Genomic DNA, 19,886 nt, shown 5'->3' on the forward strand with positions numbered 1-19,886 from the left:
CTGGTATTAGATTTAGTTTCCCCGCAGGCCAAACTATAAATCAAACTCAGGTCTAGCCTTTGCAGGATAATGAGCATTATTCGGAGTAATGAGAGACAGGTCACCACTAGGTGACCCCTGCACTCCCCAGCCATGCTTGGGAACAGAGGCACTTCAGCCGAGTGGAGAGGTCCTATTTTCAACCTGCATGAACCTCGCATTCATTTGTTGTCTCAGTTGTTCCTCACTCAGTATTAAAGTTAGCATTATCCACAGTCCAGATTTTTCTCATTTCCATCAATTCAGTTTTGGATTCAATTTCTCACATGCTAACCTTTTTGGACACCTATGCTGCAGTGGCGAGCCAGCAAAGCACACAAATGTATTTCATTGTGGTTAAGCACTGATGTTGATAAGTGGACATTTCATCCTGACGTGCTAACATTTAGCCGTTTATTTGGCCAAGGTCAGGGACGTACATCAATGCAGAAAGTGAAAAAATAGACTGCTTCTCCTTGTTATTTACCCGTTGCCTGCTCCCTTTGTCAGGACCAGACCTTGAATTGCTTACAGTGATTAGTAGCAGGGAGCGTGCTGCAGCAGCAGTCCCAGGCTACTTTTGTTAATGTTAAGGCTTTTACGCATTCTGTTTCATTCGCTGGCGGGGCTCGCTTTTGATCCCGGAAGGAGGTGGCTGCTGTGCTGATCTCCCCTCCCCTCCCCAGCCTGCGTTAGCACTACATAATTCAGATCTGTTTGGCAAGCTATTCAGCCTCCCCCGCCCCCACTACCCAAGTCTTTTTTTTCTTCTATTGAAAACACACCTTTCTGTTGACTGAGGAGGCTTTTCTATAGAGCCCAGGCATGTGAAAGATTTCCAGAAAAGAAGTAAGTGGTGCCTGTATGGAGCTCTCCTTGCTCTCAATGGACCCTGTAGACAATGTTGTTGATATCTGCCCAAATTTCCTCTCTGTTGCGCTACAGGCTGCTCCTGTGTGTAGATGTTTCTTCTGCAGTGTTGTCAGCTAACTGTCACTAATCCTTTCAATACGTGACCAGCTTAGATAACAAAAAACAGATTGGATTTATTATGTGATATTAACATGCATGCTTATTCACATAAATGGTATAAACATTTTAGTTTGGTTTCCTTGAACCAAAATGCTATAGTCCTCATGTCAGCAGTCGTTTGTCTGAAAATGTCATCACTCATCAGTAACACATTATGTCTAAATCTTAGTGATGGTAATTATTAATAATACTAAGTAATTAGGTGATTTCACAGACAAGTAATCTGTAATCATTTTAAATTATACTCCAAGGAATTTGCCAAACATTGTGCATGCATGTTACTTTTCTTTCCTAAGAATGTTAGCGTTTAATTTTAGATTTTGCCTGGACAATCTATGAGGTGTAAAGAGCAGCAAGCGGTTAATTATCATGGAAAACAGGGTTGTGTGCAGAGAGAAAGCTAGATTTATATGCAGCAGCACTGAATAGCAATTCTCAGCACACTGCTAATTGTTTGATGGATAGTACAGAGCCATTTGCATTTATATTGTACCCCAAATGCCTCCCACGTATTTAGATCCCATATTTAACTAGCTCCTGACACCGGAGCAATGGTCACAACGATCAGCCCAGCAAAAACCTCGACGAGTGTTTTAACAGGGGCTTCTGTAACCCGCCGTTCACACTGCGGGGGTGGGCGGGGGTTGTTTTATGGGTTGGTAAGCACTGGTGCTACAGAGGTTGAAAGTTTTGTAGCACAGGTGACAAAATTGAAGCACGAGTATAAAAGTATCAAATCAGTCTATTGTAGTTTGAGACTGTTTAAGTTCTGTGTTGGAGGAGTTTAAAAATTCATTGTCCATGACCTTTCAAATTAATATTGTAGTGAAAAAAAATGCAGGCATTGTTTTAAATATCTAAGAATATAATATATTATTTGCAAAGTCCTTTTAGGCAAGTCATGCCACTCGGCCGCCATCTTGGCAACGCCTCCGGGCAGCTATTTCGGACTAACAAGACCAGGCTCCTATCTAAATGAATGGGCAGAGAGTCAGAACTGCACTTTCACTGGTCATCGCGACATAAAAACTACATGTATAGAAACAGCAGTAGAATATGATAAAAATCGCTGAAAAAGTTTGATGACTTTGCCCCAAAATAAGGTTTAAAACGCCTTTTCTCCCCACAGGTTATACTGTTACTACGCATGCGCAAGGGTTCACGACACCAGCTTCATTTAGACGATAGGCTTAAATGTTTCCTGGCTTGACTGTTAAAAAGCAGATGATTGGCTTTCCAGCAGGAGGGGCGGGACATGTGCATACAACCGCCATCTTTGCCGTTACGGGTTTTCCTTATTTAGTTCTATTGAGGATTGAGGAAGTTCCATGTCTCTTCTAAATAGTCTCTGTTATTAGTCATGCACATAGCATGGACGGGGGAAGTAGTGGTGCTGAGGGGGTGCAGCAGAGAGAGAGACTTTAATCATGAAGCCGATTGTTGCTGAACAATTCTTGGGTTTATTTGAACTACACTGCAGTGCAGACTGAAGTGAACGCTGACTCATATGAGCAAGTCCAACACGGGTTTTATGCACATTGGCTGGTCCGCGTCATATATGTCTGGTGTATGAAATGGCTGTATCTTCACTGCTCTGCATGATTATAAACACATCTGTCGCTCGCATCCAGGCGCCGTCTCACCGTCGCACAATAGACTACAAGAACCAAGTAGAATAGCAATGCGCTATCAATTTACGATTTTAACCCTCACCTTACACACATTTGTCTCACACACTCGCAGCACAAAGCTGTATCACACGGGTGCTACACTGGAATTCACAATCATTCTTTCATTCAGTTATTTCGCACTGTACAACCTTGTATTGACAAGTACATCATTTGCATAGCAAGCATAAATAATAGAACTCTATTTTCAGTCATTGTAATTTGAATATCTTTGGGTTTTGGACAGAAAAAAAAAACTTTAAGATGTAACCTCGGCCTCTGGGATCTCATAATGGGTACATGTATACACGTATGTGTATGTGGTTGATGGTTGAGGTTGTTAATTTCCTTTGGCAGTTTTACGATTTTCACTGCAGCAGCATAAGCTCTGCTTTCTGTCTGCTATATTCAACTGGTTTTAATCTTTCATCATAGGCGGTGAACTCATACACACAGCAGTTGACTGTCAGTACCAGACAGACAGTTACGGATCATATGCTCTCTGTAGAAATCTGATTCGTACGTTTTATGGTATTCTGTGTGTACTGTACATCCACTTTTCTGTCAATTGAAACCATTGTTGATTTAACTTTTTCTCGATCGCCTCAAATGGTCATGAACTTATCCGTGATGACCTATTCAGAACATTAATTGGCTTAACATGATTTGTTCTTAGTTGATTGATGCACCATTGAAACCTTGCAAAGTGCAGAATAGGTCAGATGGTAGCTGGTACCACGGCCAACGGTTCTCAGGTGATTCACACTGGCTGTGTTGTCCATCCTGTTTTTCATTTAGTTTGAGTCTGCAGTCACTGCCTCCACATACACTTTTCAACAAGGATCTTATGCAACATCACTGTATCTGTTGACTCCAATTGACACAATTCATTTTTCACTGCTCCCTGCGACACCTTCTCTGCAGAACCACGTAATTACTCTGCTTACAGCTGCTATACATTTGCGTTACAACCACAGACGAAGCTGACTCTACCCTGGCCAACTGTAGACAATGCAATTGAAAAATGTGTGCGCTTGTTCTAAAGGGGAAAACCGACCATCCATCATTTCATTTGTCTATCCAGAGAGACCTCAATTGATTTTGGATCATTGCATAGATATGCAGTTAACTTCTTTTTGGCACAGCTCACACTCTGCAGCCTCAGAGGAACTTTGTCTTTGAAATAAAAGCACATGATTGTTATCTTCGTTTCAATCCATGGCGTGGTCATTTTTCACAGGTCTTTGTAAATAACTTCTCTAACTGAGTCTTTGTGAATGTACCCTCATTAACCTTCTCCTTCAGTGTTTCATGCTACTCCTTCAATTCCTTGTGTCTTACCGTGAAATGATAATTACACTTGGTCCTAATATCAATTAAATAGTCCTCTTATCGCTTCTTACTGTTGAGACATCTTGGTTAAATAAAACCTTCTGTTATTATCTTCACATAACCGGTACGTTAAAAAATACAACGGTGGCATTTTCTCTGTTTTGGATCCTTGTCACAGGATTTAGACCTAGACAGATGAACAAGAACAACAGCTTTGCTCTCTGGCGCTGAAACAGAGTGATAATGCCAGATGAAGCCTATTTATGAAGAACAACGCTGTTTAGTTTTACAGTATGCTTTGTTTTCAAAGGCATTCTGACAGCTGCACCTAAGGTGGACATGTTTTCGAGGACCTAACATTTTTGCATCCCATATCATTTGTCATCGGGTATGGCCTGTTGCTTTTTCGAAAGAGTCCCCTGGGTTTCCCATGGTCTCAAAGGTACATCTCGTTGCATACCAGCCGATTAATAATGAGGAGGAAGGGCTGTGCAGAAGGGAGATGGCCAGAGCCCTGAGCCCAGCTCTTTGGAAACAAAAACAATGCACTTTACAGAACATTCTTGAAACTTTAGAAAGCTGCTTGTTGCCGCTCTCTCGCATTTGCATAGTATCAAGGATCTTGAGCAAAAAAAGGTAAAAAATTAGCAACCCATGCAAGCGGCATCTGAAATCTTGGGAGCAGCTGAAGTGCTCTTGCGGCAGCAGAGTGGAAGCATTTCACCCCCCATGTGGCTGAGGTCCTGCTATTGAGGCCTCAAGTCATTAATCACCAGGATCTTTTCAGCTGTCAATACATACAAAAGAAACCCCCAAACCCAACAATGCTGTCTTCAATAAAACGTTTCTTTGTTTTGTTTTTAAGTTGGCGCAAATATAGTTCACAAGGGATTATTGTTTATTGTTGATCTCATACAGTATTCATAAAGAGCTTATCTTGTGGGAAAATCCTTGTCTGAAGAACACAGGCATATTGTCAGTAAAAACGCACAGATTTGACAGGAGTAGTTTTGATCTCTTTCTGGATGAGCTGTGTTCTCTTATCCAGTGACTTGCATGCCATTTTTGCTTATGGTGAAAAACACATTCAAGTGTGGGAGCAAGTAGTATAGAAGTAGAATCCTGCAGCATGAATGATAAGGTATTCAACTCTTTTCAGATATGTAATTATGGATATATTATCATGACATTGGATTTGGAAGAAGCAGGACAATATATTATATTGCTCAAATATCTGGCTCACTAATTCCTGATGTTCTTTAATTCAGCTTCAAAGTAAACAGTGACCAAGCCTTTAATCAAGTTATTATCCACATTGACATTTGTTAATCCAGCTCAATATCTTTAAACCACGTGTTCTCTTAGGAAGAGCTGTTTGCCAGGCATCGTCAGTTAATTACTGTTATATTACACATTCATTTATATTAGTTGCACTGATAGCAGAGATAATCCACACACTTAGATCTATGCAGTGTTTCACTTTGAACAGATCACCTTCATCAGAGCGTTTGGTCTGTTAGACCGTAAGCTAAAAAATTAAACAGAAACACGGCAGAGATCTAAGTGTGCGGATATCTCTTCTTTCAGTTTGGACTCATTGATTCTTCCAAGATTAAGCGGGGTGGGGCGGTGGTCATCCTGCAATATCATGTAACACTGAAACGGCAAGCTCTCCATTCATTTCTTCCCCGTTTTACCTTTTTAAATGAGAGAATTAGTAGGCCTATTGTATTTCAGCATATTAAAATCATTTTCAAAGTATGTTTCTTTAGTTCACTTCTACATTTTGTCCTTCGAGGCAAGAGGGTAAAATAGCTGAATGCTAAAATCCCGTCTCTCTATTGATCTTGTACTCTGTGTGCTATTTGACAGTTGTGGTTTTATGTTTCAGATTTTAATCATCTCTGCTGGTTCAGCGTAGTCCTAGATTTGTTTGGCTCCTCCATTTTCAACTGGTGATGATTTGTAACTTATGGAAGGACACCTGCCACTTTTACAAATGCTGGAGGCCCAGAATTTCTATACGGCACATAAAATTGAATATTTGTGGGAGACTTGCACCGTAAACTTTATAGCTGCAAGATTTGTGGTGCCATATTTTATTAAATCTAATCCTGGTGGTTCTTGGTGCTCTCCCTGTGTGTGCTGAGCCATGCATACACTGCTGCTGGTTGGAAACATGCAGTTGCATTTTATTTATTCCCACAGTTACTTGATAGTGTGTGTGTCTGTGTGTGTGTGTGTGTGTGTGTGTGTGTGTGTGTGTGTGTGTGGTGTATCAGTGAATTCTACTTGAAAATTATCAATTGTTTTCAACATTAACTAGCATTATACCTCTTAAAAATCATAGTTAATCATGGCTGCAAGTGATTATATGTTGAAATGATGTATTTTGAAAGGACTACATTTAAAAAAATCAACACTGCTGTCATATTTTTACACATTTTCGTACATCAAATATTCTAATTTTCTTTTGGCTGTGTTTTTCTTTCTGCAGAATCACTCAAACTGAACTGGCAGTGTAACCCACATTTAATGTTGACAATAGTGCGGAGGCAGCCATGGAAGTGAAGGAACGTAGACCCTACCGCTCACTCACTGCCCGGCAGGACACCGAGCGCCGTTACACCAGCTCCTCTGCAGACAGCGAGGACGGCAAACCCAACCCCAAATCCTACAGCTCCAGTGAAACGCTCAAGGCCTTCGACCATGACTCAAGGATGGCCTACGGGAGCCGCGTCAAGGAAATGGTTCATCACGAAGTGGACGAGTTCAACCGGCAAGGTTGGCCTCAGCTGTGCCAATATTATGAAATGCTGTGCTATTGTGTCAATAGAAGAGAGTATCATCATCATTCATATATAAAAACATTAGCAGTGCACAATGACATGGTCAATTCTGTTATTAGGTTAAGGGCACGTTACTGCTTGCTCTCAATATATGCGTCATTGCTTTTTAATGAGGAGTCTCTAGGTAATTCACATTCGGTCGCTGTAGAGGTCACTCCACATTTTGACTATTAACAGAGGTGGCCAGGGATTGAATTTACCATGCCAGTGATAAAAACTGCATGGAAGACAAGCATACCTTTACCCGCTCTTTCAAAAATTTTATTCATCATTAAAGTTCAAATCAGATGTGATGACACTGTCAAGGTAGCCTTGATCCCTTAGCATTCCGCCCCGCCCCTTTTTCTGGGGGGGGGGGGGGGGGAAATGTTTAGGGGGTGGTAGCAGGTCAACAGTAGATCACACATCATCATCATCATTACACAGGAATATTGCCCTCATTAAATCCACAAGTCTTAGCTTTCCAGTTATACCCAATCTATGCAACTCCCAAAACCTTAGGATGCAGAAACCATTAAATACACCATTCTACAGTAATATAGGATAAAAAATAACATTTTGAAAATTGAAATTGTCCGACTCCTCCTGTTAGGAGCAAGACTTGAAAGATTCTTAAGATGCTATAATCACATAACAATCTTACACATAGGGGCTTTACTGTAAATACTACATGAACCTGCATCTTCACAGTGCTCCGAAACTATTGCATGTGGAACTTTTGCTATAACTGCACCTCTCAAGGCCAGGTTATTGCTGTCATCTTTCTTTCTGTAATGAATACAGTTCATTATGTTGAGTGATGCAGTAAGTAGCAGAATTAATTACCAGAACTTTGTATTTATTGGTTTGCTTGCAGGTGCAGACTTTTCCCTTCGAAACCTTGGCTTCGGAGAGGCCCTCCCATCCCACGTAGCCACGTACAGGTCTGAGCTGGGGATGCCACACCGCGAGTACTCAGTCAGTGTGGGCTCAGATGCAGACACAGAGACAGACGGTATGATGTCGCCGGAGCATGCAGTCAGGTTATGGGGCCGCAGCAACACCAAGTCAGGCCGCAGCTCGTGCCTCTCCAGCAGGGCCAACTCCAATCTAACTCTCACTGACACGGAACACGAGAACACAGAAAACGGTAGGGCATTTTTCTCTTTTACTTTTTTCTGCTCGTCCTTCGAGCAAGCTGATTTTCTTTTTTGATGTTGATTGGATTTTCTCTAAATCTCTAAAATCTAAATGGAATTTGGTTTTGTGTGTGTGTTTTTTTAAGCATGTTCCTTTACGCTAAAGCAGAATTACCTGTTATGTCTCTGATACAAAAAAAAAAAAAAAAAAGCTAAGCTGCTCTGATGATAATGTTGGTTTGGACTTGTTTAGTTTTTGACAGAAATTTCGACTGAAATCTCATACAACCACTGGATGAATTGCGTATTTTTTTTCTATCTTTGTAAATGTCTTGGTACATGTTGACACCCTGGCACGATTTTGGTCTGACCAAACTGAAGTTGACATTTTCATTAAGCATTTTTTCTTCAGAATATGGCTAAAGACCAACACATTTAGGGTTTTACCTCTTAAAAGAAAAGACAATTACCAGTGTTTCAGCACAGCCAGGGATTTGGGATACCATAACCCCTGCTGTTCTTCACTCCTAGATAATTTCATTCTTGCTTTCTTCTTTTTGTTGCCGTGTGTGAATCACGGGGATTGTGTGGTCTTAGATAGGAAATGGTTTGGCAGGATTCTTGGTGAAATCAGTGCCAGGAAGTGGGAAGCCATATGTATTGATTTCAACTTTCTGTGGCTGGTTTTCCCCAAGGGCCAGATGAGCCGGTGTGCCTGCTCATAAGGTCACTTGAGCTCAGGGAATATGTAACTATGAATCATGGCAAGTGCCAGAAAATGGCAGAAGATAATACTTTCTTTAAAAATGTTATTGCTATATCATAATACTGCAGAAGCAGAAATGCCATTTGGATATTCAGCTCAGTACCCTAAGCGCAGTAAACTCAGGTACAACTTATTAATTGCTTGGATAGTGTATACACTGAAAGCAAAAACTTTTGGATAGAATTTAGTGCAGTGTGGAGGCAGAACCTGGCAGACAGGTTTCCTTTACCTACATACATATCCCTTTTCGTTTTCCTGAATTTCTGCCAAAACGGAACATTTTCCATTTTTCTTTTTGACACGGAGGTGCTATGTGGTGAAATTTAAGTTCTGTTTCACGTTATGCAAAGTTGAACTCAAACCTAAATCATGCATATTAACTGGCAGATTTATGGTACTGTTCCCAGGATACTTCAGAGATAGTGGAACTCATCAAGGGCCCAGCGGCAACATTGTAATTGCCCCTGCACCGCCTTGCAGAGGAACTTGTGAATAGTTTTGCATTTTAGAGTGTGTCACATTATGTATTAGCTTCTTATTATAACTGACAGAAATGACTCTTGGAAGTGGAATCCATTTGCCCGAATGACTCAAGGAGAGAACGTGGCATCCCTTTGCTTGATCATCTGAGATGTCAGGGGACCTGAGTTTGGCTGCATTGTACATAATTAAAGAGAATCTCCTTAGATGGCTGTTCAGGGGTTGGTACGCTGCAATGTGTTGAGAGCACCCGTAGCTGCAGCATCATGCGACATCCGTGACACCCAATCAAGATTCTAAGTAGCTTTTTATTCAACTCACCCGAGCAGAAAGAGCACTTGTATTTAGCATTTAATTCAGTAATGCCTGATAACATACAATTTATATATGGCAAGTTAATTACAATCCATTGAGCGGGCTTGTGTGTGTGTTAATCTCTTTAAATCAACAAACCATTTACTCTGCTTTAATGTATTCAAGCCGCTGGGCCGTTCTCCCCCTCTTCACATGCGACTTACTTGACCCTGGTTTTAATGTATGCAAATAAGCAATAGCGATTTGGGAAAAAAATGTCTTGATGCTCAAGTGATTCTCAGGAACCCCCATAAATACTATAATTAAAAAATACTTGCTGATAATAACATTCTACCTTTATTCTTGGTCTAATCTACTACATGATGGGTAGACAAGTAACAAATGAAAACATAAGTTGCAAAGTGTTTCACTATAGACTGTTCACTTTTCAATCGCTGGCAGTTTTTACTTCATTTTTGGAGTTTTGAAAAAGTAGTTATGTCCAGCACCGATTTTTAATGTGTGTATGTGTGCGTTGTGTCGACGCTACATGGACGCCCCGACCATAAATATAATACTAATATGTACTTTATTAGTAATGGTAAATGGACTGCATTTATATAGGGCATTTTTACCTTATACTGGACAAAGTGCTTTACAATTTGCCTCTCATTCACCAACGCACACACATACATTCATATGCCGATGGTGGCGGAGCCATACGAGGTGTTGGAAGCAACTTTGGGTTCAGTGTTTTGCTCAAGGACCAGGAGGAGCCGGTGATCAAACTAGCAACCTTGGGATTAAAGGACGACCCGCTCTATCTCCGGAGCCGCAGCCACCCAAATGATCTTTAATCACTCCGCTGTTATTTTCTCCATTTAAACACACAAGCCTGAAATACATGCACACAAAGAAAGGACCCACAGACATGCATTCACGTGCAGAGACGGTGTGATGATGGGGCTGCCGCATCGCACAGAGTCCCAAGCAGTTACGGTGTTCAGTGCCTTGGTCAAGGGCACCCCGGTAGTGCCCAGGAGTTAAACTGGCCCCTCTCCAGCTACCAGTCCAAACCCACGTACCGACTGATCCGTGCTGGACCTGAACCGGCCAGTTCTAATGCCAAGTCCCCACGGACTGCTCCTACTGCATGTGTATGGGTTGGTTAGCGTTCGTGCAGTGTGTACAGGTATGAGTGTGTGTCTACTACCCAGCATGCCTCTAGTCCCTAGGGAGCCCCTTGAGGACACTTCCAGCAGGCAGCGACTGCTGAGTCATTGCACATCCTCCAGAGGCTGAACAGCAAGGAGGCCAGTCCAACCTGCTGGGTTTGGGAGAGGCCTGCTGTTCTTGGGTTTTACCCTCTTACAGTTTATCCAGATGTGTGCTCTAATCCCAACTTTCCCCCACTGTTATGGCTAGACTATTACGTTTCTGTAAGCATGAGAACCGGCAGTGGAGATAACCACAAAAGCCTGCTGAGGGACTGTTGTTATTCATGTGTTGCATAACCTGCAGAGAAAAATAATGCGACTAAGGCCTACACAGTTCCTGTTGATAGAAAAGTGCTTGTGTGACTGACACTGGTATTTTTCTACAGACAAAGTGTAATTATTTTCAGTGGGCGGTTAGTTGTGTACTGATTTGGCTTTATCTTACTCTGTCCTCCTGGGAGATCTGTTCTATATTGATTAAGGAACAAGAAAATGTATGTGTGTGTGTGTATATATATATATATATATATATATATATATATATATATATATATATATATAGCCAAGCTTTGATCTTAAACTGAAGTGCCATTTAGCAATGCAGTTTGTCCCTCTGAATTGTAATATTATTCAGAGCAGAATTGTTTTATTTAAATATTGTTTTTAAGTATAGGTGTTTTAATGCCAATGAATGGCAGAAAATCATCTGTGTGATTTTTAATTTTAGGAGTTAATTATTTTTTATTATTGCTCATTACTATATACTGGTAGCTGTAGGCATTGCTTAAGGGCAAAGCCTCTAGGAACTCCATGAAATCTTCTTATGAAAGTCCCTCCACTACCTTTTAGAATCAAGTCTTATATTTGTAAAATTCATTTAAAGTTTTATTAGCACACAACCTTGAATGTTGGCTGTGTTAGCATCAACAAAATCATCACTTTAGTAGCGATACTACAGCTACTACTACTACTACTACTACTACTACCATTCATCTCCAAATTTTTTTTTCCATAGTTTTTACTAGGGGTGACACTTTAGATTTGAAATCGAAAATTGATTGAAATGAGCTTTCGATTTCGACTAGTATGTAAAAATGTTAAATATAAAAATTGAATCAAATCGTGACCCAACAACCAAAACTCAAATCCCCTAGTTTCTATGTATTTCATTCTATGCTATTTTAGTTTATTTACCTCTTATTTATTTATGTCACACTCTATACTTACTGTATCTGTATCTGGTATCAATAAAGGTGTATTTCAATTTTAAGGTCTTACGTTTGCGACCGTTACAACTAAAGTATATGTGTTCTTAGCAAGCAGGGTGGCAAGTCTTGAGTGATGGACCCAGATCCATCCATTCTGTTGATTGATTAATTGATTGATGGATTTTCTTTGAACAGCAGTCATTACATACATTTAAAAATCCCAAAGGATATAAAAACAATAAATCTGAATTTCCATTGTGGTCCTCAAATAAACATAAATAAATAACATAAATAAATAGCAGGCGGCCGGGTAGCTATGTCAACATTCTTTAAAAAGACTCTTAAACCTGATTCAGTAATTCTCGCAGGTATCCAGAGGAATGATGCTAAGACTGGTGTGATGCATTCTAGGTGTCAGTCCATCTCTGGCTGCTGCACTGTGGATGAGAAGAAGAGTGGCTTTATGATAACGTAAAGGGAAGTGCATTCAAGTAGACTGGACATAATGAACATTGAGTAGAGGACCAATTTCAACTTGGAAATCCCCCCACAGAAGCACGTTTGTTGAAAACATAATGGTATGATTATTATCTTAAATAAAATATTACCTGTTTTTACAGCAGTAGACTTTAAGAGAAGTTTAAAATCTTCAGTTTGTCCATACTTATCACATAGCCATGTTTTTATCACACCAAGCAAGTATGGGAGCAGCACAGATTTAAGGCTCCTCCACTGATAAGTGATTTCAAGGAGCAAGAAAATAAGACTGTAGTATGAATGATGGTCAGCTTTCTTAATTCAATTCTGTTTTTTGTTCTGCATGATTAAATACAAGTCATCAATCAGCATGTTTACCTTCAAAGCACACAGTGGCTAATGTGCTGATGTGATCATGCTTTTAGCTGGGGTAAGAGCAATGTTTATTGATGTTGAGTTGTCAGAGGAACAGCCGAGTCTTTTCATGTGGATTTAGTACCATGCACAGCCTATTTTCAGCATTTCCATACAGATTTGTGTACAGCTGTCAAGATAAGATTTAGTTTTGCCTTGCTGCTAATAACCTTACATTTTCATATTGAGATATAAAGTGCCTTGCTATTATTCAGGTTGTAATATGTCAATGCTGCTGGTCTGCTTTGCATATAATGACACAAATCCTAAAACTACTAGTATGAATAATGGCTATAAATAACTGCTTGTAGCAATATTCTACTAAAACAAACAAACTACAACTTCTGCAATTTCTTCTTTTATTCTTCTGTCTTGTAATCTATATCTTCTTAATACAATAATAATAATTAGTATTGCTTTTCTTAACTGAGTTATAAAACAGACCACAGAACAAAAACTCTTGCAGTAAGTGCAACCTCCTCAGTGACAATGATTTATTCCTTTACTGTTGAAGGATTGAGGTTAGCTCCAGGGCCGCGCTGTTACTGGATCTTTGAACCTAGCATGACTGTCTATGAGGTAGGGCTGGGACGATTCGAATGCAAATACAGACTACTCTTTTTGCACTTTAAGTTTTTATTTCTGTATTCCTCCTGAATGTGACTTTATTTTGTGGTTGGATTGATAGCCTACATCTGGCTTCAGGGTCCGTGTACTTGGCGGCCAACGGATTTTCGTTTTGAAAGGAAAAAAACAAAAACGAGAAACGGCCAGTTTCCCAATTACCATTAGTAAATAGGAAAACAAAAAACGGAAAACAACCAATTATTCGTTTTTTGTTTTGATATTAAAAAACGGAAAACAAAAAACTATCTCGTTATCCGATTTTCTTTGATGGGTTTGTAGATGGAACTCGGAAATTAAATTGTGTGTATAAATCTTATTCCTCATTTTTTTTTTTTCGTGACCCGGAAGCAATCGTAGGTAGTAAGCGGCTGCATACCCGGAAATCATTTGGAAATCAATGAGACCCATGAGACCATGGACAGTTCATGAACATCAGCCTGGCTATCGAACATGTTGGTAGTGATTGACAGCCACCTTTCCCTTGCATAGAAAAGCACCTATTGAACTTGAGGGTGATTGTCCAATGTATTTATTATGAAGAATCTACAGGTTTTGCCAAATGCTTACATGCTAAAAGTGAATTAAAACATGATTTATAAAATCATGCCAGCAATTATTAGGCTATTTGAATAGCTTAGTATTCTATGCAAAAAAGGTATGTATAAAGGTTTTAGGCCACCCTAAACATTATTGTAGGCCCATTTTAATATGCAACTTAATTCTATGCAATGTATATAGTAGGGGGTCCCTGATCCATCTCTCTTTCAGATAAGGGGTCCTTGGCTTAAAAAACATTGAAGACCCCTGCCTTAAACGAAGGCACTATAAGTATGTTTTCTGCTTTTCGCTTTGTTTAAAATTCTGCAACACACTTCTTGCAAAACACTACACACTGTTTCTTACATTAGACACTTCTGTTCAAGAATCAGAACTCTTGCAATCATTGGGAAAACACTTTTCTTCAAAATGCAACACACCCACACTCATGATCACCTTATGCCGCCATTAGTCTGCAAGGAGTTCTCCATCACCATGCCACTCTAGGTCCCTACAATACTGCACACACAGTCACATTTCTGGATGTACTAAGGCCCTGTTTACACAAATACGCTCGTGGGTTAAAACTTACAAATATTTGATCAGATGTGCCTTTAGACGGCGACGGCATTTTTGGGGCTTAAAAACGCAAAAAAGTGAAACCACCCTCCAGAGTGGAAAATCTTAAAAACGCTGCAGTGCTTCACACTACCACCTAGCCGCCTGGTGTGCATACTACATCGAATTCCACACACTTTTGCATATCCCCCAAAAAAATGCTTGTCTAAACGCAGAATAAAAAGTGAGAACGCAACGCCACTTTTACGTTTTCTCTTCAGATCGTTTCCGTCTAAACATAGCCTTAATAATGTAGTTGTACAGGACGGACCACAGCAGCCCTGGTCTGTTGTCATCTGGGATAAAGCTAGTTTCCACCGGGCTGCTCTGGGCCGGGACTGGTTCACCAACCCCAATACTGTAACTTCACAGTTGTATACTTGGCCCCTTACTCCCCATTTCTCAATCCGATTGAGGAATTCTTTTCAACTTGGTGTTGGAAAGTGTACAACGGCCAACCGCATAACCTTTTGTTGTAAAAACCTGCAATGGGAAAAAATAAACTGTATACATTTTTTCTGATGCCTTTCTATTTTTGCATTCATTGAAATGTACTGTAAGTAGATGTTCTGTACTGGAACAGTCTTTCATAGGAGCCTGTATTAGAAAATAGGTATACAAAGTAGTAAAAGAGAGCAGTGTTTTGTATAAAGTCTGTTGTTGCTGCTTTGAAAGAGTAATTCAAGCGGTGTGTGTATAATTTTGTTGCCAAAATGCCATTTTGAAAAAGGATTTTTAGATTGCAGAGTTTCATCTTGACATAGAAGTGAGATATTAGTATCCAAGTGTTGTGTCTTATTTGGCTTTAATTGGAAAAACCTGTAATTCTATTGCTGTAAACATGTTGCAGTATCAACTATAATTTTACAGCATGACTCTCCAATTGGAGCTCATTGGATGGACAAATGTGCATTGTATCCTATGCTGATACAATATTCATGATATATTCACTGTATGGTATTACAATATGGCAACAGTCTTTATACTGTATGCATCACACAATTGCAACCTATTTTGTGGGGGAAAATGACAACTAAACTTTAAAAAAAAAGGAGAAAAAGGAAACCATTTCACTATTGTACTAAGGTATTATTTTAAATTTGAACACACCACTGTTTAAGTGATGCTGCGCAAGAGATATTCATCTGCTGTCTGTGTGTATTGTTTTGGTGAAAGAATCAGTTTTTCAAAAGACAGAAGACAGGTTTTGGATACAGTGTATAATTTTGCAAGAGAATTGTGGAGTTTTGACAAAATAGTTAGTTCTTTTCAGTTTTGTGTTTAGAGTTTTGAGAAATTGATTTATAGTTTCAGGAAGCATGTTCAAACGATTGTGAAAAACTGGAGTAGTACATGTTTTTCTGATGAATGCAGGGTTTTATTTCTTAAATAGACCCAGGCAAAGTAAATATCGGAGTTAGCAAAAGTCAGAGAAACATTAGTGTTGCAATGTCTAAATGTACATTTTCTTTTAGCACTCCAGTCCAGTATGACTAATCAATGTTTTCTAGTTGGGTTCTTTGGATCATTATTCCCTGGACTACACATGAGTTACGACAGATGGATGAAAATGAGGAATCACATTAGTCCCCTCTGCATAATGACTCTAGTGATTGTTACACTTTGATACAAAACCGTGCACCTTAATCTTGTACCCCATAGACTGACTGTGCCTACTGACAAACCACTGCTGATGGCCACACCCTCCTGAAGTGAATAAGCACATTGCTTTGATGCACACTCCACATTTAAGGTGTGTTTATATCTTTGAACTGATTCCCCAGCTTATTGGGAGCCTGTGGGGTGTAGTGAAATCAGACTTCCAATTAGACAAGCCGCTTCCTGTATTACAGGGCTGGATTCATTAGGGCATGTTTTACAGCAGTGTGGTAGGACCACAGAGATGGGGTTTCTTATTGTGACCTTGGAGTAGAAGTAACATGTTTGCACATGCACGCTATCTCTCTCTCTCTCTCTCTCTCTCTCTCTCTCTCTCTCTCTCTCTCTCTCTCTCTCTCTCTCTCTCTCTCCCCCTCCCTCTCTCTCTCAATTTTTTTCAATTTGAATTTGAATTTCATGTTGCTTTATTGGCATGACAAAGGGTAAGTTGAAACAATATATATATATATATATATATATATATATATATATATATATATATATATATATATAAAAGATAACAAATAAACAAAAGAATAGAAAAATAAAAATAATTATATATACAATTCTCTATTAATTATCTCTCTCTCAATTTTCAGTTTCAGTTTGCTTTATTGGCTTGACAAAAAAACAAATACATCATATTTAGCTGCTAGCCATGCCGTGTTTTTATCTTCCCCTAATAGAAAAGGAAGCTTTTCATCGTCACTGTAGGTAGTGAAGCCTGGTATATGTTTTTCAAATTTTTGGAAATTTGGAAAAAAACATTTGGGACATGTGCATAAGAAATGTCATTCTCTCTCTCTCTCTCTCTCTCTCTCTCTCTCTCTCTCTCTCTCTCTCTCTCTCTCTCTCTCTCTCTCACTCACTCACTCACTCACACACACACACACACACAATTGTCTTGGGCGGTGCTAAGCGCCGGACAGAGCAACGATGCCTCTGCAAAATAGCCTCTGGAAGGAACATGTTTTGGTGGAACATGTGTACGTTCAAAGGTTGTTTTAGTCATGAAACAGAAAACTCCGATTGGACAGATAGTCTAGCTAGCGGTCTGGATTTACCCTGCAGAGATCTGAGGAGCAGTTAACCATAGTCCTCACAAATCCCCCGGAGTTTAGAACGCCAACGCAAAGGAAGAGCACGGGGACGGACAGCCAGCCCAAATGAGTGAAATCTGGCGGAATTCAATCCCCGTCGATATAGACCACACACACATATGCAGTGCAAATAAAGAAATAGACAGTTGTTAGGTGAATTTTTGGGCTTGAAAACCAATTATCATATGTGAGAGCAATATTGTTATCAGGTCTCCCTGGTTTTTGTTTGAAATAAAATTGACAAAAATTTCCAATCCATGCAAAACAACAAGCATGTTATTGGTGTTTTTCTATTTTAATGATGCATTTGATAAGGTCTGTAAAGCCTGTCTTGTTTCACTCATTATTGTTTTTATACAGAAGCATTTAATAGTAACATAAAACAGTTTTATGTGATGGTCTTATGCTAGTAAATTTGGAGTTGTTACAGCTCTAAGTAGCATCAAACCTTGTTCTGCATGTGCGTTCTGGTACATGTTGCAGGTTGCAAAATTGTCAAGAAACATGAAAGAAACATATATACAGAAATATCTGCATGTTTTCATGTTAACAGAAATGACATGTGAATGAATATCTATTTTCACCTGGTAACTGTAACAAAGCATTTAATAAACTATTTCTCTTTGAATAGCTTCTTTTCATAAAATATGGGTTTAATTTTTAAAATGTTATTTTATTCAATGTACATTGCTGCTTTCCATAAGAAATGACTCCCATATAAAAAATGTCAGGGTGCTGGTTCGAACAAGTCGCATGCTTGTTCAAAGAATCAAGATCAAAGGAAGTAAAACAGTAAGAGCTATTTATACATTATTCTCTCTGACAGACATCTTTGGAAGTCATAAACTAAGTGACAGATGTGTAAAATAGAACAATATGTTTTAAAGAGCCACAGACGTAATCACACCTTTTATACAGTGGGGACTGGTAATTATATCCGTTTCCCAGTAGAGACAAATATAATCACTTTTGTAAAACATTGGCATTTTGATGCATCAGTGCTAAAGAGAGAGGGACTGTGATCATTTGCTGCAGGGAGACAGTACTTTCTGTAATATCGGGATCTGTAATTTCACTGAATCCACATTGAGCACAACATGAGAGCTTGCTCTGAAACGGTCACGGCCATCGTAGCAGCAGAATATCAGGCAAAAATGAAGCTTCAAAGAAATCACTAGTGGCTTCCCGGCTCACAGCCGTGCTTATTTCCTCCCGCAGTATTTCTTGTGAAGTTATTTATTTGTTTACTTTTTTTTTGGCATCTCGCAGAGTCTCTGCTCAGATCATGGATTAGTGGAGATATTCTCTTGCTCATTTGCAAGCTAATTTGCTGGGTTTAGAAGCCCTTGTGGACAGTTTTGGTCTGTTATCTGTGGAGATGCATACCCGCTCCCTGCCAGCGCCTCTGACAGTCTAAACCAACAGCACATCAGGGCCCATTTACCCACCAAGGCTCAGGGGCCGCAGTACAGCTCAAAGCACGGCATGGAGCAGGATGAGCCCTGCTCCATGGAGGATCATCCTAACCCCCATCTCACAACTTCTGTCCCTCTCTTAGCAAGATTCATTTAACATACAGTCAATTATCTATGCTTCATGTTATATTTATGTGATACAAATAGCAAGGCAGTGATTTAATATTCTGGATCTCTAGCGGTGCATATACTGACCTTATTACAGTTTTTAACAAGCATCGGGAAATACTGAAGCCACGTGCATCTTGGCCAAACAGTTTAACACAAATTAATCAGAAATCAGCTTTAATATTCTTTTTTTCTATATTTTTGCATAATAGTAATGTACTTGTGAAAAATAAAAAGTTGAAACAAAGAATCAGATCAGTCATCGGCCAGATTCAATCCACCCACATTAAATACAATTTTTAAGTTTTAGTTTAGTTTAATTTATTTTGAACATGTTTTAAAATATATAATATAGTGTATATATACACAGCAAAAAAAGAAACGTCCTGTCACTTTCAACTGCTTTTATATTTTAAGTAAACTTAACATATGTAAATATTTGCATGGACATTAGAGGATGGATACCCATCGGACAGATATTTAGAAATGATGTTTGGGTTCCGGTCGGGCTCAGTCACATCAGCGCGATAAGGCATTGAACATTTCAAATTTAAAAAAGCATATTATGTAGGTGCACGCCTGTGTTAACATGCGCTTGTTGCCCTGTTTGCGCTGATGCCCTCATCTATTGACATTGACCAAATTCCTATAGTTGCTTATTAAAAGTGGGCTTTCCACACAAACAAACGTACATGTGTAATTAGTATGAGAAAAAAATGAGATTATAACTGTGTCGGGCTCGGGTCGGGCTCGGACATAAATATCTTAATGCCTGTCAGGCTCGGGCCGGGTTCGGTTACTGCTCTGTCGGACGCGGACCGGGCTCGGACAGAAAAATGCAGCCCGATCCGCACTCTAATGGACATTAAAAGATTTAACAACTAAGACAT

The 19,886-nt window shown here is 39.5% G+C and overlaps 1 protein-coding gene across 2 annotated transcripts in view; it reads left to right on the top strand.

Annotated features, from left to right (window-relative positions):
* The window catches only part of tenm4 (teneurin transmembrane protein 4), a 184,424-nt gene that overhangs the window by 36,277 nt on the left and 128,261 nt on the right, over window positions 1-19,886 (top strand). For both annotated transcript variants that reach the window (XM_028573643.1, XM_028573644.1), the window contains exons 2-3: window positions 6,547-6,833; window positions 7,755-8,027. In XM_028573643.1, the coding sequence (XP_028429444.1) occupies window positions 6,611-6,833; window positions 7,755-8,027 (496 nt within the window). In that variant the 5' untranslated portion in view covers window positions 6,547-6,610. The remainder of the gene's footprint in view (window positions 1-6,546; window positions 6,834-7,754; window positions 8,028-19,886) is intronic.

The sequence above is a fragment of the Perca flavescens genome, chromosome 3, assembly GCF_004354835.1.
Source record: "Perca flavescens isolate YP-PL-M2 chromosome 3, PFLA_1.0, whole genome shotgun sequence".
NCBI classification, from domain to species: domain Eukaryota; kingdom Metazoa; phylum Chordata; class Actinopteri; order Perciformes; family Percidae; genus Perca; species Perca flavescens.